At 43.3% G+C, this 19,196-nt stretch overlaps 5 protein-coding genes across 5 annotated transcripts; all 5 read right to left on the bottom strand.

The window, feature by feature from the left end:
* Positions 1-98: 98 nt before the first annotated feature.
* Positions 99-477, bottom strand: DFL_003427 (uncharacterized protein; the record flags this gene model as incomplete). Its single annotated transcript, XM_067632364.1, has 2 exons — positions 99-407; positions 466-477. The coding sequence occupies 2 exons, from the start codon at positions 475-477 to the stop codon at positions 99-101; spliced, it is 321 nt and encodes a 106-aa protein (XP_067490640.1).
* A 4,406-nt stretch (positions 478-4,883) lies between these two features.
* Positions 4,884-5,616, bottom strand: DFL_003428 (uncharacterized protein; the record flags this gene model as incomplete). Its single annotated transcript, XM_067632365.1, has 4 exons — positions 4,884-4,939; positions 5,016-5,080; positions 5,151-5,373; positions 5,433-5,616. 4 exons carry the CDS (start codon positions 5,614-5,616, stop codon positions 4,884-4,886), a joined length of 528 nt encoding a protein of 175 aa, XP_067490641.1.
* An 8,370-nt stretch (positions 5,617-13,986) lies between these two features.
* Positions 13,987-14,502, bottom strand: DFL_003429 (uncharacterized protein; the record flags this gene model as incomplete). Its single annotated transcript, XM_067632366.1, has 1 exon — positions 13,987-14,502. One exon carries the CDS (start codon positions 14,500-14,502, stop codon positions 13,987-13,989), a length of 516 nt encoding a protein of 171 aa, XP_067490642.1.
* Positions 14,503-16,261: 1,759 nt separating this feature from the next.
* DFL_003430 (uncharacterized protein) lies at positions 16,262-17,309 on the bottom strand (the record flags this gene model as incomplete). The annotated part of the gene is made up of 2 exons (XM_067632368.1): positions 16,262-16,919; positions 16,975-17,309. 2 exons carry the CDS (start codon positions 17,307-17,309, stop codon positions 16,262-16,264), a joined length of 993 nt encoding a protein of 330 aa, XP_067490643.1.
* A 328-nt stretch (positions 17,310-17,637) lies between these two features.
* DFL_003431 (uncharacterized protein) lies at positions 17,638-19,033 on the bottom strand (the record flags this gene model as incomplete). Its single annotated transcript, XM_067632369.1, has 3 exons — positions 17,638-18,286; positions 18,383-18,828; positions 18,974-19,033. The coding sequence occupies 3 exons, from the start codon at positions 19,031-19,033 to the stop codon at positions 17,638-17,640; spliced, it is 1,155 nt and encodes a 384-aa protein (XP_067490644.1).
* Positions 19,034-19,196: the final 163 nt, after the last annotated feature.

A 19,196-nucleotide genomic window follows, 5' to 3' on the forward strand; every position in this document is an offset into this window, starting at 1 on the left:
GAGCTTTGGAAGACATAGTATTCCCAAAGCAGAGGCAGGTGTCGCCTGTAGTCAGGTTTGAGTGCTGCCCCTGGCCGCGCACAAGTTAAAGGTGAGGGCTAATCGTTTTGAACGACTCTGACAATTAACAAAACGTCTTCCTCAGCGCATTTTAGCCCCACCATGACCCATTGATACCCTCTTCGAAGTTCCTTCTCGTTAAGCTCATTAATGGCGCATACCACTGCTCTCCTTTTATAGTTCTGAATTCTTGCCATATCCGTTAAATCGAACGCGGCTCTGCGCAGTGTACTCTCGTCCACCGGAATGAAACTGATATTTGGAGGAGTCCAGTTGTAACTGGTGAATTTTTTTTTGGAGAAGGTGATCGGTTGCACTGGGCTAAATTGTGGAGAAAGTATATTGGGCTATTGAAATCATTTCAGTCTTCTGTTATATGACAGCGATTCTAATGAACATACGTACCCAATCTTCCATGTTTTACAGAAGCAGTCAAATCGAATAATATAAAAGACTGAAATTCTGTGCAGTGTTGGCCTTGTTATCGTTCAGTATTGTCACTGTCGATGGGGAGGTTTTTTTGGGGGGGTTTCTGAATTGCTAGAAGGTCAGGCCTTTGAGTGTTTTAAAATCAAACTACGGGACCTCCTACTTATTAACTACTTTGCTTACACGATTACGTTTGTTAGTCCATATAAGTGTAATTGATCTGTGCAATGACATAGGCGTATGTTAGCATGTCAAATTGGGAAGTATTTTGGGTTAATTCCGGCACATTTGGAATCCGTTTAGCAAAATCGCTTGGTTTCTATAGGTCTTAGAATGGTTCCCACTCTACCTTCGGCACTTACCTTTGTGTACCATTTAGTTCTCTTGATGTTGTGTGAGAGTTTCGGCGAATTCCAGAAACAGCTTTCATTTCAACAAAATTGCTGGACCACTAAAAAATACCGCAACACAGCTGGCAGCTACATGATAGCTACAACAATAACAACACCGGTTCGTACAATCACCACTACAATCATCAGCAGACTCTTGATCCATCACTGCTCTCGCTCCTAGTGCGAACCTGGGGTCAATCGCCATGCCTTCCCACCATCATAAATATTTGCTAAGAAGCCAAAGATCCGCTTTGGATCTATCCGGGTAGATTCGCTGTCCGAGAAGAGGAGTATGATACCTACTGATAGCATTATCCGTCCCACCAAGCATCGATGCGATCTCCGCCTGAGCCTATGATTCCCAGTCTCACTTCTTCTGCTGCCTTTACCCTCTCTGCATTTTCCCGGAGCCATTGCGATCGGTGGAATAAAACTCTCGGAAATACCGATCAGTAGCAAGCCTGATATAGGATTGAACCAAATTGACGAGCTTCTGAAAATGTTCATTTATTATCTTCGAGATGATGGCCGGTGTGTATTAATTTCTTTTAGCGCTATTGAACTTTCATCGCACCTACACGGCGCCAATCTCTGGACTCTGGATACATTTCTAGCATGTGGTGTGCAAAATCTGACCGGCCTGGCATGCTAGCTCGTTCAGGTAGCCAGACGGACAAGCAGACTACATCCTATTTTCCAAGGACCATCGCCTACAATATTGTTGACTAAGGAAACATTACTTTAGGGGCTTAGTTCTTAGTATCGTCCCGTATTTCGGCGACCGGCCTTAGGCGTTGGACAGAACCTCATGATACTATAACTTATAAATACCATCCATGAAGCTGCAATCGCTTTAAGGTGCATGCATAGGGATAAGAATTCTGCTGGGCCATATTCAATATTTAGAACTACTATATAACAAATCGTTCAGGGCAGCAGCAATCAAAGACTAAGTTCCTTCGTTGGATGTCCCCCGAGCTCCTGCTGTGCCATTGGAGTTCCTCCCGCTCGCTTGGACGACTTTTCACTTTTACCCGGAAAATGGTAAAAGGGCCGTATAGTGAACAAATGGTACGTTGGTGTTACCTATGTTTTTTTTCATCCTATTTCGTTTTCTTTTCCTTTTCTTCACATTCCAACACCGCTAAAAACCGTACAACATCATTAGCGGTTAGTAGCGGTCCCCATTGCCAGTCGTTACCCATCTTTGTATCCACAGGAGTGGCCAAACGATCTTTGCAGACACCATACCCTGAGTTATCTCCTTCGGTGCCGACAACGGTCTCGGATGCAGCTGATCCACCTTGAGAGCCATTGTGAAATCCTGGTGGGCCGCGTGGGTTTCATCTTTTCCTCGCGGGTTCTGGCCGTCAGGTTCTGGGTTCGGTGGCGATGGCGGTGTACTCTCGCTTATAATAAGTAACATTTAACATGCAATCTTGAATAATTCTCGATTACAGGGTTTCAATTCTACGAACAGGTCAAAAAGGAGAATGTAAGACTTATATCTAATATATCACTAAATTTCAAATCATCGTTAATTAGTTGAATGCGCTTACCTTCTCTGCGAGAATACCTAAATACTTAGTCGTCAGGAGTGCTGGTGGATGGTCTTTGCACAAAACCTTCTCCTTGCCAGCAGGCACTCGCTCATACCATTGAATAGCCTCATCATCCAATTAGAAAGGTTGATCTTGGTATCTTCCCAAAATTTTGGGTCTTATCTAGACAGCTATCGCGGTTGGAGCCGGTGCATGGTAATTAGTGATACCGACTAGAAGTCTGGCTAGGTGGTCTTTTTCGAGCTTCTGAACGCGAACGGCTGGAGCTATGGTAATCTCACGTAAATTTTGCAAAATGGTAACGCTACTAGCAGCTGACAAGATCGTACTACTTCTGCTTCAGGACCCTCTCATATATAGTATTCCGGTCAACAGGATATTAATATCTCACCACTCGCAACTCCAGCTTATTTAAACCTATAACATTACCACTTCAGAATAATTTCTATTCAACGTCTCGGTTTATTCCTCAATTTTAGGATGTTATTAAGGGACAACACCATGGCAATACCCCTAGTTAATGACACAATATATACTTAATCATCCGTACTAATAAGTAGAGCGTAGTCTGCTGTATAGGGTTGTCCTCCTGTCGCGGCAGCAATCTTGATCATAGCCCTACCGCCCTCCAACTCCAAAGCTTATTTTTGCCTTTTTCCCCCTGCTCTTCTATCTCTGCATATGTCATTAAAACTATTACCGGTTCGTTTATTGGAAACCCAACCGCCATAAATTCTGAAGAAAATAAGTTACCAAGCTAGAATCGAATCGGTTTTATGAAATCAATAAAGGTACTCTTTCAGCACTACAAGCACAAATTCAAGGTCGGGGCACCTTTTCATCAAAATAACACCCATTATAACCGACTAAAGTACCCCTTACTATCGTCCGTATCGACACAGACACATAGTATGCCAAAACTATACCAAAACCAAGGCGGCATACGATAATTCTATATTGTTACTCTATTGCATTACAATGTTGGTCGGCGCAATCAATATACAATGTTAGTCCTTTAGGAGACACATAAAGATAAACTAATATCTATCCTTATCTTAAACCTTTACTTCATTCCTATTCCCAACTATTACTCATTCGCACGGACAAATATGGCCTTTTCGATGGAAGTAACCATAGGAATTTTGATACTTTCTACCATTCTGTCCTGTCTCGATTAATCTACTTTTGCTTCTTTCTTGCCTATACGGGGATATACCCGAAGGTTCATCAACAGTGCACTGATCAGAAAGGATAATTTCTGCGAGATCTACATCGGGAGGGCACCGAGGGGTTTCTTTGCCAGAATCCTTCTCGTTGAGTACTTGTATGTGTGTAAACCTGCATCCAGAAAGCGATATCCATCCCTCGTTTTCAAGCCATACATCAACACGCCCATTCCATTCATAGTCTGCAGAAATGAGACTTCATTGAAGGTGGGTACTATATCTTGTAGCAATCTCGAATATTAATCGCCCTGCCCTTTTGAGTCAAGCTGTGACCCCTGTGAAATGATGTTGAAGGATATATTAGAGAGGGTCCGCTCTTTTTAATGTGTTATAGAGAATGCCAACCTGTAGCCGGGTAGCCGTCTCTCCGAAAAGAGCGATGAGAGAAGTCAGCTGGGTTTATGTAGAGGTAGGCATCTGCCTTTTTCGAAGAGATAATGGTAGCGCCACCCGAATTGTTATATCAAAAGGTACCATCACGTATGGTCTTGACATGTTGCAAAAATAGATTGGGGGAGGGGGGAGGGGTTTCTTTGCTGAAGTAGGTGCGAAATCGTGACCCTTTCCATGAAATTCACCTGGTAACTACTCCCGTTGCCCCTAATTTAGCAGCGGGAGCCGGTAGATCGATTTTCTAGGTAGCCGTGAGCCACCCGCATTACTTGGTCACATCGGCACTCGTTTGGGCGCTAGCTCGTGTTATATATGCATATGGCATCCGTGATTTGTCCTACCCCAATCGCAATTTTGATTGGCCTCGAGGTCAGGCTTAGAATTTTGATCTGGTCGCCACGTTCAAATTTAATTCAAGTTTCCTCTAGAGTGAATCGCAACGCCAGATACTAGCACACTGTCAAAGCTACGGAATAAGAGAGAGAAGGAGAGAAGTTTTTTTCAGAAGCAGCTGCAATTGACGATTTTATTTTATGCCCGGCCTATCTTTGTATCTAGCTATTAAGGGCGGCCAACTCTTCTTCACTAGGCAAAAGGCTATAGGAACGAACAGTAATGATACATGTGAACGAATGACTGAAACCGAGAGCAAAAGGAAACAGGATTAAAAGGTTTTTGTGACAACTTCCCCCCACCGAGCTTTTGATGGTTAGATAGTACATGTGAATTCCTGGGGTATAAATTTCAATTGGCCCTGCAAGAAAATTAGGTATTATGCGCTGTTGCAGGCAAGAACTCAGGAGATGCTTCTAATTAAGTATTTAGCGGCCAATGATGTCGACGATCAAGTTACCGTTGCCGAAAGCAGCGTTGCTACCTAATTCGTTTTTAAAATCCTGTATTTAGCCTTCTGAACGAAATGCAACAAGGATGAGTAGAAAGCGTTTTCTTACCAGCGACACGGTTGTTAGAGATACAATTGTTGAGAACCCAGGCACCACCGAGAGCGGCATCACGGCTAGCGCGTTATCGTTAGCAAATCAGACAATTATGAAATTTTACTTTCTTTTTAGAGAATAAATACTTACCAAGAAGAGGAAGCGAAGGCGTTGTTCAAGGTTCGGGCGTCCCAGGCGCAACCCCCCACCTTACACATCTGGACTCTTCCACGGACTTCGCACCTGTTACCTCCAATGCTGTTCAAGTAGTTGTAGCAAGCACGAGCATCGTTGACAGTGCATCGTGGTTCACCCCAGCAGCGTGGCTCATAACGCTTCTCGAGCATGGATCGTGCAATGATGGGCTCGAGCTCTGAAGCACAAGGTTAGTCGAGCCGGGGAAACATGGTGATATAGAAGGTTCTGTCATACCTGGGACAGGCTTGTTCAAGTCGGCGTTGGTGAGACCAAGCTCCGCGACGGTTGGGTAGCCAGGAGCGACCTCGATGAGCTTGACATAGTCGACCTCAGGAGCTGGAGCTGGAGCTGCGATGGCAGCACCGAAGAAGCTGAGAGCAGCAGTGATAGCGACGATGTTCTTGGTGATTCCGACCATTTTGATAGAAGAAAGTTTACAAGAGATTGTAAAGGTATTGAAGAATATATAAGAAAGAAGATTGTTTGTTTGCAAAGATGTCTTTGAGTGCTGGAGAGTGCTTGATGCCGATGGTGAAAGAAGAAGACGAAATGATGAATTCTCGCTCCTTTATATACTTCTCTTGAGGCAGCTTTTTCATATAAGATCGATCGTTTATCATCATGTTTATGTTCAGGTCTCCGAGCTCTTAACGAGAACTAACAATCCGATAGTAGAGGTTCCCTTGCTCGAGCTCCTTGATCATGATTACTCAATTCCCTGGTCCGGCTGTTGATGACGGAGTCCGTAAAGGTCGCCTGTAAGATTTTGGCCTCAGTTAGCGCCTGCAATCTCAGAATTGCGATGTCTATGGAGGCTTGAAAGGTTCTTTAGGCTGATCAATTTTGCTATTGGTTTCCGAATTACGAATAAACTGCTCTCTTTGTGCCACGAGGTTACAATAGGAAGCGCATGGATTCTGGAGAAAGTTGTAAGCTTACCGGCTAAGATATCTCCCATTAGCATTCTAGAGCTGTAGCTAAGCCTTCAAGTTCTAAAATACGAGGGCTTGGTATGAGTTCCAAGCCCATTGTCACGCTACTCCTGGGTTACATGGATAATAGGACTATAGTGAGGCTCTAGGACGAGGATACTATAGTGTTGGGACAAAGGAAGTGCCTGCTACAATGTATATTGCACTAACTGCACGATTACTCTTGCTACTAATACTTGTAATACCAACAAAATTCAGTCAGCGAACCCTTAGTTGTGCACAACCAGAAAACTGTATGTTGTGTCCAGGCAACTCATGTTCACGTCATTAATTATAATTTGCCATTGTGTACATGTGTTTGTCTATGACGTCCCTAGTATCAAGAGGCGCGGAAAGTTCCTGTTCATGCACAGCATGTCAACCGTCCCTGAGCTTAAAATCCGTTGGCCTGACCGATCCATTATTAATATTAATTAATACCGCAAGAACATAATAACCTATGAAAGAAATTTGGGGTATGCATATATACGGGAGCCACGGCCACAGTATTGGTTACATTGCATGACCGCACTCCGATCTCATCCCCGGATAAAGCTATTCTTCAGTAGATCCTCAATCTTCTCTGTTCGGTTAATATTCCGACTAAGGCCTCGCTGGGCTTGGTGGAGCCTCGCCTAGAGCCCGTCCTCCCATCTTACATAGACTTAACCAAATAAAACTTATATAGTGGTTCCGGTGTAACCTGCGTCAGAATTTTCTCCGGATCAGACTCGGGCTTATCCGGACCAATGCTTGACAATCATCTTTTACACATGATATCCTAGGAACGTAAGAGAAATTCTCCGTTGGCAGGGTCCACTTCGTGATACTGGCGTGTTATGCTCCCGTTTATCGATATTAGTGGCTCTGTAGGGCTCTTGGTACAAGGTTGTTACCTCATAGAGGGGCCCGAGCGCATGCTGTGTCACCTTAAGAAGTGCTTGGCTTCCATAATCCAACAGCCGATCCTAGTCGTTCTTGTGTTGTATCACCCTCTTACACCTTCCTCATGCTCTAGCGCTGAAGCATGGCAAACTTTTGATAGGTATCCACACCAAACCTTCTTTGCGGGGAATATGAGGCTTTATTATTTCGGGAGCCCCTGAATTCTTCAAGGAAGATGATGCTTGCAATATTATTCAACTTTAGTACGCTGGTCAATGTTCTATTGTCCTTGTGAGGCCTTTAAAGCCTTGTGGCCTTGTAGAAACCCATCCTATAGACTGTTCTAGTGAACTACTAATTTAAAAATGTTTCTAAAAAAGACAACCGCACTGCCCGGAATACATTGGTTGGCCAACTGGTATGTACTATTCAACATAGCCGGCCGGTCATACTCCTGTTCCAGGTATAGATATACAACACTCGGTTTCGCCAATTGGATCGGCGACTCCCTCAGAGACAATATTACTTCCTTCTACTTTAGGAAATTCTGAGAATATTTCATCACCAGTGTACCTTTGGACAAATACTGCAAACTTACACCCCTACTCCTATCCAGTCCTAACCTCAGAGCTCCAGCGAAGGCCAATCATACGCTCGTTAAGAACGTTGCTAGTCATCTTTATACTGTTTTACAAATCGATAGTCTTTGTGATAGCACTGGCATTGAGATCTCTGATGCAAGGGTCGCAGGATCATCTCAACAGCTGGGGGGGCTACTACCAGGTACGCCTATCACATCGCATGCTGTCAACGTAAGAACTATAGAAATGATATTCATGATCGAATCCGCTAAGGCGGAACCCAAGGTTCGCGGGTATGATCTTACAGGTTTGGCTGATCAAGTCGAGACGTTTGGCCACACCTTCAGCGGACGTCGGACAGGCATCGCTCATCGCAATGTCACGGACGTAGAGGATCATCGTGGGAGCAACATCAACGACTGGTCTGTAATAGCGCTAATGCAATCTTACAGATTTTTCATATGCATATGCTCGCCGTCTCCATCTCAATCTAAAAGCTAATCATAGGAATGCTCCCGATCGAATAACTACGCAGGACTAGCGCTAGTGTAGAAAAGCAAATCGCAATAATGAAAGGCCAGACGGGGCGGAATTTTCAAATAAAGGTAACTGAGTAGATAATTTGATTGAATAGATAGACCCTGTACAGGATGCAAATATGGCAAAAGAGATCTAGACAAGAGCCTTTCGAGTTTCGATTGGAGCCGTCAATCCTAAGACGGTATATAGAATAGACACATTACACACCAATGGTTCTTCGATCTTGCATTGAAAGGTAGGGCGCTGTTCCCAAAAGTCACAGCCTAGGATGTCGGTAGTTCAAAATTAGTCGGCGATCTAGCGTCAATCTGAAAACCATCAGACCCGTTAGTTGATCAGGTTGCAAAATCGAAAGTTAGACATTCCTGCCTAGTATGCGGGTGTCAAATTCGATGTCCCCGGCCATAGCCAACAAGAAGGTGCTGCGCAGTATCGGAGCCTAGATCGGAATGTTGAAGGCTCCCTAGAAGGCCGAACGGCGCAAAAACATTCTTCAAGGCTAGATGAGTAATCAGCCCGCTTTGTATAACCTTCCAAGAGGAATAGTACTATCCCAACACAACAAATGGTGCCAAAGTGCAATGAGCCTCAATACGAATCGACCTCGACTGGATGAAAGTGGCTTGGCAATTATGTCGAGACTGCCATTTTTGTTGTTGCATTTTGATATATCCTGGTGGATATTGTACACCACCAAGCACTTTTCACCCCCAAACAAAGTCTAGAAAGCGAACGGGAACGCCGTCACTCCATACTATTTTCGAGTGTATTTTCAAATTTTCCGATAAGAGTCCTTGGTCGCATTCGCGTACACACATTGTCTCGGCAATGGTCCTGATCGAAAGATTTCATAATATTGGGAATGAGATTTTAGTCTGAGGCTGAGTCTTGGCCTCAATGGACAGTCTTGTGCGCACATTTTATAAGCAACACAGCTTAGCTGTCCACAAGCTTCTCGGCTAGCCTTATCGATCGCCGGTACTGAATTAATTCAGCATCAAAATGCGAAAAAAAAAAAAAAAAAGGAAAGGAATGTTCGAATACTTCGATGATTACTGCCTCATCGTCATCATCCTATTTAGTTCATTGCTAAGCTTATGCCAAAACCACATACAACAGCACTATGGTTGTTGCTCTCAATATTATGATTTCCCTCTGAAAATAAATTTCCTTTCCAAATTAACGTTTTAACCCCGCTTGTTTCATATAAGCAGGCCAACCTTGGTGTTACTCAGCGAATTCGCATTCCGAATTTTCACATCCTTGCTGGTCGTACCATTCTAAGACAGGTCGACCGTGAGACGAGGCCACTAAAACCCAAATTCCACCACGTTCGCCCTCATCCAAACCGAGGCCTTCAAGCTGACCGATGACTTAAAACAAATACGAGAGGGTTAGAAAGGGGACCCCTAGCATTAAAGTTCCAACCTTAGGCGAAACAATCACCAGTATACCCTTCGAAGCTCCGTGAGCCCAATGCTAGGATCACCAGAGATAATCACAATCCACGCCACCGAATTCAACTAAAATGAGATCTCAAGGGCCTCGGCAACAATGCTCTCCAACAGAATGTCATATGTAATGTAACAGAATATTCTGATATAACCGTTATCGCCTCGTGGAGACTGGTATAATCTTTGGAGCGAAAGTTCGGACACATCACCTCTCAAGTTCGGGTGGAGATCTTCAAGGCACAGCTTCTCACCGGCACGATCGGTATCCGACAAAGTTTTTTTTTTGAAAAACCGGTTTCCCTCGTCCTCCCGCCGAGCTGTAGAGGAGCAACGGTGCCTCATAATCCCTCCATCGCCTCTGCATTCTCACATTTCCTTCAACCCTTAAAATTAATCACGCGCAGCAGCTACTTGTCTCTAGCTCTGTGTTATTAATTGCATCTACTCCTATTTTATGTGCAAACTAGAAGCTAGCTTAGAATCTGGAACTATAGCCTCCAGGCAAAAACTCATCCGAATCATGGCAGTAAAGCCTTTGGCAAGCCCACTTATGGTCTCAAGGGTCTTCTAGAGATCTTAAAACTGCTAGATCGAAGGGAGGCCCAACTCGATAACAAGTATACCTTACGAATGTCCCTAGGCCTTTTAAATACATAATTTCTTAAATCTTGAAGGGGTTGGTTCCTATGGCTTATTAATCCTCGAATTTGTTCTCATAATAGCTATTCTCGGTCCTTTTATCCCTGCCGAGGGATATTTCTACTTCGGTCGAAGCCTCGAGAAAGGGAACGAGAATATAGATCTGCAGTGGGTAATAACTAGGAATGTAAGTACTACTACTGACCGGTAGTAAAGACTTACAAGTGGTTAGTTTAGCACTTTAAAATTTTACGGACTGGATCAAGAACAAGGTGAACTAAGGGATCGAGTAACGGACAGCCATAATCTAGACAATAAAGTAAAAAGGCTATAGAAAGCTATTAGTAGAGTGCTAATGCAAATAAAGTTACGCGGCGGCTCCACTCCCGGTTTAAAGGAGTCGTTGATCTTCCCCAACGTATTACAGGGGTATATCAGGAATTCAAAAATAAAGGCGACTTGCTAGTCGCTTACGCGATCCCGAATACTACATTCTCTTACAGTTGAAGTAACTAAAATCAATAAAACGTAGCGTGCGAAGGTTCAGAAATTTATTGTTTTCACAATACTACTCGAACATGAAATAATCATATACATATATATGCATCGCCTGCTTGCAAGTATTGATACATAATACATTTTCGGCGCTACAACTATTAATGATTCGAAAATAGAGCGCAATGGAGCCACAGCTATGTGATGAAAGTTTCTAGAATACAATAACTTACTCCTAGTATACTAGTACGCCATGTGGCACCGACTACAACCCTTGGACGGATTTTGGGAGCAAAAGTTTCCTCTACGGATTGGCACGAAATCTAGTACGTGTGCTTATATAGACATAGATATATTGTGTTGTAGAGCGATTCTATACCAACTTCTGACGATGCAGCAGTCTTCGTGTAGTCTAGTCTGGATATCCGCTTTGATTCAACATTAGGATTGTATTCAGACTAAATAAAACATTAAAAAAAAAAAAAAAAAAAAAATCGAGCGCAAAATGGATGAAGTAGCAAGTATCCCCTAGGTGAATTCTATACGTACACGACAATTAGCTCAAAAGGTCACGTTTATATTTTATCATGTACGTCTTGTGAAGGATTGCAGGTGGGGTTAATTATAGAAATGCCAGTTCGCGAAGCTCTTATAAAGATGGATAGATAAAGAAGCAAAGGTGGGCCAAGGTATAACGGCACGGTAGTATATTCAACCACAAAAATTGAAAGGACTAGGGTGGATATAATGATCATATGAATAGTGCCGTTCGCCTGCAAATCCGGTTATAACTGAGTCTGGTTTCTTTACATCCGATCTGGGCCTAGATTTAACTAATTGCCATGCAGTGATACAATTTGTTTATGGTCCACATAGAATACAACTTTGCAATTTTGTAGTTATGATATCTTATTTGCAAAATTGGTTAATCCTTTGAGGTTCCTTATACAGTTGTTAATTTAGATGTTTGTTAAATTAGATGCGATCAAAATCTCAAGCTCGAAGGTACACCGTCTCGACGTCTCAGCATGCAACATACAATGTCCTAATATGGAAATACCACACAACACAATCCACCAAGCACCATTTGTCGTCCACCATAGACTTCGCATAGGCCAGTCGTTGAGCTTGGTAATTTCTTTAGAGGGCAATAATACCTTCGAAATTGAAACCCCACTCCCTCTTTGGTCCGTATCTTAGTTGCCATAGACGATGGGATTTGCGAATATAACTAATTGTGCACATCAACTATCATGGTAGTGACCGGCCGGAACCGGTGGACGTCAGACCAAAGTGAGTTTCGATTGTTCCAAGGAGCTTTAATATTTATTTATTGAAGAATTAGCTTATAGGTCAATAATGGATTCCTATGGCTTTCTGGTCGCTATTCAGTTGATCTGATGGATCGATCATCGTTTACATTTACAAAACACCATCCATATTTCGAAAATTCATGCATAATACCGCCTGGGAATATATAAGTTATGGACCTTCGATGGCACTTCGCACACTTCTATTTCTTCTCTCTTCAAGATCTAGCCCCGATAAATTAATTTACACAGTGTTACTACACATTAACAATGACCTGGTTCGAACGGATAGTCAAATGATTTAGCGGTAAGTACAGTACCAAATCCTTATAAGCTCGATATAACTACATAGATGGTACAAGACTATGTAGATTTAGAGAAATTTGGAGGCTCGTGAAAGGGTATATGAATAAGATAATTATCTGACACTTCATTTAAATCTTTTAGATGGCCGAGTAGCTGCAGCGGCCAAACGGTAGGCATTCAACAAGCTCAAATCTACGAAGCCACGTTCCCTTTTGTTTTATAGCATACATTCGTTCGGCAACGGCTACGTAATTATCCGGTTTCTAGAGGTTTGTTGAAGCGCCTCCGAGACCAGCTTTTAATGAGCCACTCAGGACGAAAATATCTAATATCGACCTTTTCGGATAGCGTCCTTGACATTGCTCCCCAGACAGAGAAATCAAGGATTCCGGAGCGCAACCTAGTCTCGCCGCTCGGATGGCAGCCTTCTACAAAAGACTTTTATTCTCCGCCGCTACAGACGAGGAGGTATGTCTGTGGGAGTCGAGAGCGGAAACCAGACCTTTCTCCTCGATAACATATTCGTGCGACGGCTAACCTTTGCCCACTCCGCAGGTCTTTTGGAGGGAATTTATTTTTCCGCCTAGCTTCTAACATACCACACAGTTTCGTCTATTGGCTCGCGTCGCTTACAAGTTAACCAGATATCGTACCTTCGACCCACCAGTTTCCATGCGGGTAAATTTAGCCTAGATGTAGTCGGCTCGTCTCAAACGTGACACCTATGCGCTGAGATAATTACCTAGCTGTCGATCAAGTATATAGCTATTTAACACACCTTGATCACCCAACTTTCCCTCCTTCTAGATCTCTCCAAACCTCCTTCAAAGATTTCAAACCCCCTCATTCCCGGTGTCAAAAACTAAAGGGATTTCTTAGAAACGCGGGACGCAACCAATAAACGTCATCAAAATTAATAAACTAGAAGATTTATCACTATGGTCGTAATAATTTCCCCGGGATGGCTCTGTTGGGCGCAAACGGCAGTCACTACGATAGTCATCTGTAAGTTATCCCATCCCAAATTTATCATCATTCAAAAAGCTTTCTAATAATTCGACTACTAATTGCCATGAGTCTTCATGTGGTTGCGGACTACCGCCCCTAGAGAGACACAATGTGCAACTGCAGATGTTTATTTTGTACAAATTTTGCCGAAGAACATAAAATTTACTTACAGAGGCGCGATGCTGGAAGAGATGCTACCATGCCTCCGGGATATTATACGGTTGAATACACACCCTCACCGGAGCTAAAGCCTTTGAAATATGGGGAGACTAAAGTGGAATCTGAGAATGCTTTTCGCAGGATCAAGTACGGTTGGCCTGGGCAGAAAGATCTAGAATGCAACTGCCCAAAACATTCGCAGAAAGACACGAAAGAACCCCGGTAAAGGACACCAAGTGTTAAGTAGGATTTTTGAATGGTAAAGGACCTTTTTTGGTAACAAGATCGACGGTTCGTGGCATTTGGGATGAGACAATATATATCATTAACGTGTGCGTACACATACTGATCGCTGATGTAGTTAAATTAAGATACTCTATAGTTATAGTTACATAAGTCGTCAAACATAACTTGAGTAAAAAAATGATTGCTTTAATTAATTATACGATATAATAGACTTCACAAGTCGCCCCCCAAATCGCCCCTGTAGGTTCACTAGCCTCCCAAGCAGCATCCAAAACGCACTGAATATTATAACTAGCTTCATAAAACTCCGCATGTCCACCATTCAAGTACCAACCCCCATCATACCAGAAGCCCCATTGTTCGATATTCGCAGGACAGTGCTTCCTCAATTGGTAGAGATAGTTACTACCCCAATCGTCATCCCAGTTACCCCATGTATCGATGTAGTAATGGAAGTTTTGGATGTGCCAACCCGTTTGGTAGGCTCGGCAGTAGAGCCAATTTCCGTCACGCTTTTTTAGGGCGGCGGTTTCTGTGGGAACGGGTTTTCCGTCTGGGAGAGAGACGACGACGGGGGGGCCGAATCTGAACTTTTTTAGTTCCTCGGGTTGTTTGGTGTTTTTGGAGATGTATTTTTTGGGTTCTTTGGAGGGGAGGGCTGCGGCTGTTGCAGCGAGGGCGCTGATTAAAGAAGCGAGAGAGAAACGCATCTTAGCATCCTGTAGATCTAGATGACTCACACATTAGCCACTCCTTGTCCTCGATGCAACAATTGATAACGTTATTACTCTTTAAGATGGTCTTACCTAACTAATAGGATATCTTTGAGGCACTATTCCGAGTAGGCCTCTTTGTTGAAGGTTGATGGTGATGTGAACTTTCACGAAAACATGGTCTCAACGTCCAAGGACTGGCCTATTTATATTCGATTTCCTCGCTCATTGTCCAGTTGCAATTAATTGCTGTCCGACTACAATACACCCTTTCAACAAAACTTATTACACGGCACCCGCGTGTCCATGGCCTCTTCTTCCAACGTGGAGAAACCATGGCCCTCCGGCTATTATAGTGCGTTCCAGCTTGCAAGTCCAACGTAGTCGTTGGGATATTAGTCGAAATCGCAAATCTCATCTTCGCCCTTCGCGAAAAATCTTGTGTCACGCACGATACGCACCCATCTGGGTCTTGTGGGGCTCGATTGATGAAGTATACCCTTGAATGTGCGTGATATTTACAGCTGTGATTAGGGGTATGCGTATGTTCCTATGTGTATGAGTAGATATCATAACAGGGGATCTGAAATCCGGTTGGTGGTTAAACCCCCAGCTAAGCTTTTTGGACCCGCTACCAAGCTGCAAAGGCTGGGGTGTTTTTGTATGTAAGCCGTCGGTTGTCATGCTTCCAGAAAACGTTGTACGTTTTGCGTTGAGTCGACACTTCGAATTCAAGTTGCTGGTTGTCGATGTTAGCCTCGAGGTCAGCTGTTTATAATTTCGTTTATGCATCTAGACAGAAATTCGGATGGAATTGCTTCTAATAGAAATATCATAAAACGGAGGCTAGACTTTTTCGAAGTTATTATTGGGATCGGACAGAAGGAAACGCCGCTTCCGACTCCAACGTTTCTAGATCTCAACACGGCATCTCTGCATTTCACTATCAGGCTAAACCTGTCAAAGAGGTCGATTAGATTAGTGATCAGTAATCACCAGGGTTATAACAAACCAACCACCAGTCCAGTATGCAAAGAAAAAAAATATCTTCACAATCCTTCGAGTTAAGCCTCACTTAACGTCGAGGGCCCCTGTTACAATCCTAGAAGATGAATTTATAAAAAATATTGTTATTGGCTTGAAATAGTGACATCAAACATGTACAGAACATTGGCGAGATGCTGTTCCATACCCCCTATTTTCCTTCGTAAATTCAGCTGTGCATAGTGAATTAGCATGACACTTTCGCCAGGGTATTTATTATATTTATTGATTTTTCTTTTCTGGAGATTTCCGAAAGTTGATGTAGTAGTAGTTACACGTTGACATTATCACGGTATATCGATATATCGGACACCCCGACCGCAAAGTAGATGAAACCCCTGTAGGCGTCAGGCCTGCAGGGGATACATGTTCGTTCTAGTTCGTGAGTACTTCCATGTGATAATGCCTAGACTTGTCGATAGCCACAATTGCGGAGCTCGACATTGACAGGTGGATATACCTAGTTGAGCTTTAAATATGCAGGAACCCAAGTGGTGGCTTGCCGCTCGAGCTTTTCGTGCATAGTTACACAGAGTTCTGTTGCAGTATTTATTAACTAGGTCGAGACTAGGTACCAAAGATATATCCACGTGGTGAAATTTACGTCTTTCCTTTTTCGATTTTACACCTTCGCTTTTCACTATACCCCGTTATCCAGTAAAATATAAACCAAATACTTACAATCAGTACAACATCCTCCTCCCCTCCAGCCTCAACCACAAACCGCCTCCGCCTCCGACTTCATCCACGGGTCCATATCCTCTTCCATAACCACAAACCGTCCCCTCTTCATCACCCACAAATATGGATACCTCGTCTTCATAATCCCAAACCCAGTTTTCTCTTCTTCGGTCACTTCATTATTCTCATCACACCATCTTAAGACTTTTTTACCTAATCCGGGATATTGTTGTTCTATCTGCGGCGCTAAATTAAGTTTATATCTCCATGGTCCTGTTGTGTAGGGCCATGTTGTTTCGATTAGTTCTTTGTAGAGGTTTTGACGTTTTGTAGTTTCTGTAGGGGTTGGAAGTAAGGTAGCGGCGTTTCTATTATCTCTTTCTTCTTTGAACGGTTTAGAAACGAGATTAATCTCCACTTCAACACCTTTTCCTGCATCAGCCAGTAATCTAGTCAACCGACTAGTAAAGGGCATAAGTATCTTTCTAACTCTCGCTCTAGCAGCATCACTAATATTATGGGTTTCGCGGGGTTCAAGGGATATTCGGGTATCAAGGATATCGACCCTGATATGGCGTATGAGGTTCCGATATCGATGTGATGGTATCGATTCGACTTCCTCGTCATGGACGAATTTGCAGGTTGTGAGACCCGGTTCGAGGCTTTGGAAGCCGATGTACCATCCTTTTCTATGTTTATTTTAGCGTGCATTTATACCCGTATATTCAAGTAGGACGTCCATACCCCGCCTCATCATAAGAATAACAAACCTCCGCCCAAGGGTCTTTGTAAGTAACCTCAAATTGCGTAGTCGATCCCCTATCAACCGGGGTCTGCCAATCTGAAAGTACGATTCGAATAGAAAATATTGTATTAGAATAAAATATTCGGGAAGATTCAGAATGTATTTGTTTGTTGACTCGGAATATTGAAAGATTGTGGGAGATCGGACAGTATGGAGGTAGAATTTCGAGTTGGAGGGCATAGGGAAGGAGTGGTGCCGGCGTAGGGAGGAGGTATTTGTAGATTTCGTTGCGGAGTTCGAGGGGGAGAGTAAGGAAGGGGAAAGAGGAGGCCATGTTGGAGTTTGTGGCTTAATCGATGAGCTAATTGAGGAAATGGAAGGCGGCAACTGAAATATATAGAAATCGTTCAAATCAGGTGATTACTTTATCCATGTATGAGAGTGCTAACGGGGTGTAGATGGTTAGTCATTTCTGCGGGTACTAGGTATTTTGCGTCTTTGGCTCGACGAGTTCATGGTTCGTTCATTTGCGAGGCTCAAATAGGTAGGTGATAAACACTCTGTCGCATAAAATACGAACTTGAGACTTAGGACTCATGAGATCTATACAAGACCGTTTGAATTATTGGTGACTTTCTAGATGTAACTGTTAAACAAAGGTTTTATGAATCTAAATCCTCTTCATCCATACTATCAATCTCGTGCTCCCCTCCACCAGCATAAGAAAGCTCCCTCCCCCATCCCACCCAAAGATCCCACACCGTAGTCGGCTCCCTCCAAACCCCTTCCTCCCTGGTTTCCCCACCCTCAAGTTGATTATGTAACTCCAGCCTCTGCTCTAATAGCCCCGGAAACTCCTTTTTTAACAACCCTGGAGCATGAATGGTATACCTCCAGGGACCTTTAGTTAAAGGCCATATTGTATCTATTATCTCTTTGTATGCTTTCTCCCGATAGAATCCCGCAAGGGGTTCAAGAATAGTACTACGGCTTGATATTCTCCTGCTTTCTTCTTCAACTTGGTCAAGAATTCGTGAAACGGCATGGATTTCTAGTGTTAGAGGGATTTGTCTAGTTGCGGGGGCTAAAAGAGTTGATAGTCTATCTACTGCGAGGAAGAGGAGTTTCGTAGAAGCTGATCCTGATTCTGTGTTTATTCCTGTTTGTAGTGTACGTTGGTCTGCTACTTCGATTCTGAATTTTCGGAAGCGACCGCCGTAGGCAATTGATGGGACGGCATCATTTGGGTGGGTGTATTCCTGTTTGGGGGATCCAAGAGTGTCTGTGGTGTTTAGGGAGAGTAGATTTCCGCTATATACAATAACCTATCAGAATTTTTCTCTTTCAAACTGAAATAGATCTATATATCTAGAAAGAAATATATATATGAAAATATAGAGAACTTACTCCTTCCCGCTATAGCGATAACACAACTGCTCCCACGGCGTCTCCTGGGATACATAATAGAGAGTATTACCATTTATCGCCCTTGCATCATTCCTTGAAATTCGAATTGGAAACACAACTGTTGCATATAAGATTTCTGACGCTTCGTGGTGTATTTGCTTGTTCACTCTGAGAATTGACAAGCCTAAAGAAGGGGAAATGGAGGATGTATTTGGGGAAAGTGGGGGTGGCGGTGGAGTGGAAAAAATGGATCTATAGATATCGTCCCGGAGTTCTCGTGGGAGATGAAGGAAGGAGTGGAAGGTGTTGGGTCGACGTTGTTGGGGGGTTGATGCCATGATGTACGCGTATGTGTTAACTTGGCTGCTAGATGACACTGACTTCGAATTCCGGGTATTATGGCGCAGATGTGTCAATATTAATAGCAGTCGGAGATATGCTTGAATCTTGGTGCTTTTGTTAGTAGTATGCACGATACGTCTTGGGTAGATGTCTGGATGAGGAGGATTAGGATCGAGGGGTACTTGTTGAATTTTAAGCCGATAATGTGTTGTCTTGTGGCACAAGTTCCTTTCAAATTTCGAATCTTACCCCGAGTAGCCCCGCATCCAGGCGCTCGAGTCTCAAGAGTCTCGAAGCCACGAATAGCATGATTCCGGGATCATTGCGTTTGAGAGTTATAGTATATTGAACGGAGAGTTGTTCTGAGAAAAACGAAGAAGGTCGCTTGCATTAATATTCATACTCAAAGCATTAGCTAGAAACATAACAATTTCCGTAGATAAAAGACCAAGTCCCCCCCAAAATATTAAAA

Source organism: Arthrobotrys flagrans (assembly GCF_004000055.1).
Source record: "Arthrobotrys flagrans strain CBS H-5679 chromosome Unknown unitig_0, whole genome shotgun sequence".
Taxonomy (NCBI): Eukaryota; Fungi; Ascomycota; class Orbiliomycetes; order Orbiliales; family Orbiliaceae; genus Arthrobotrys; species Arthrobotrys flagrans.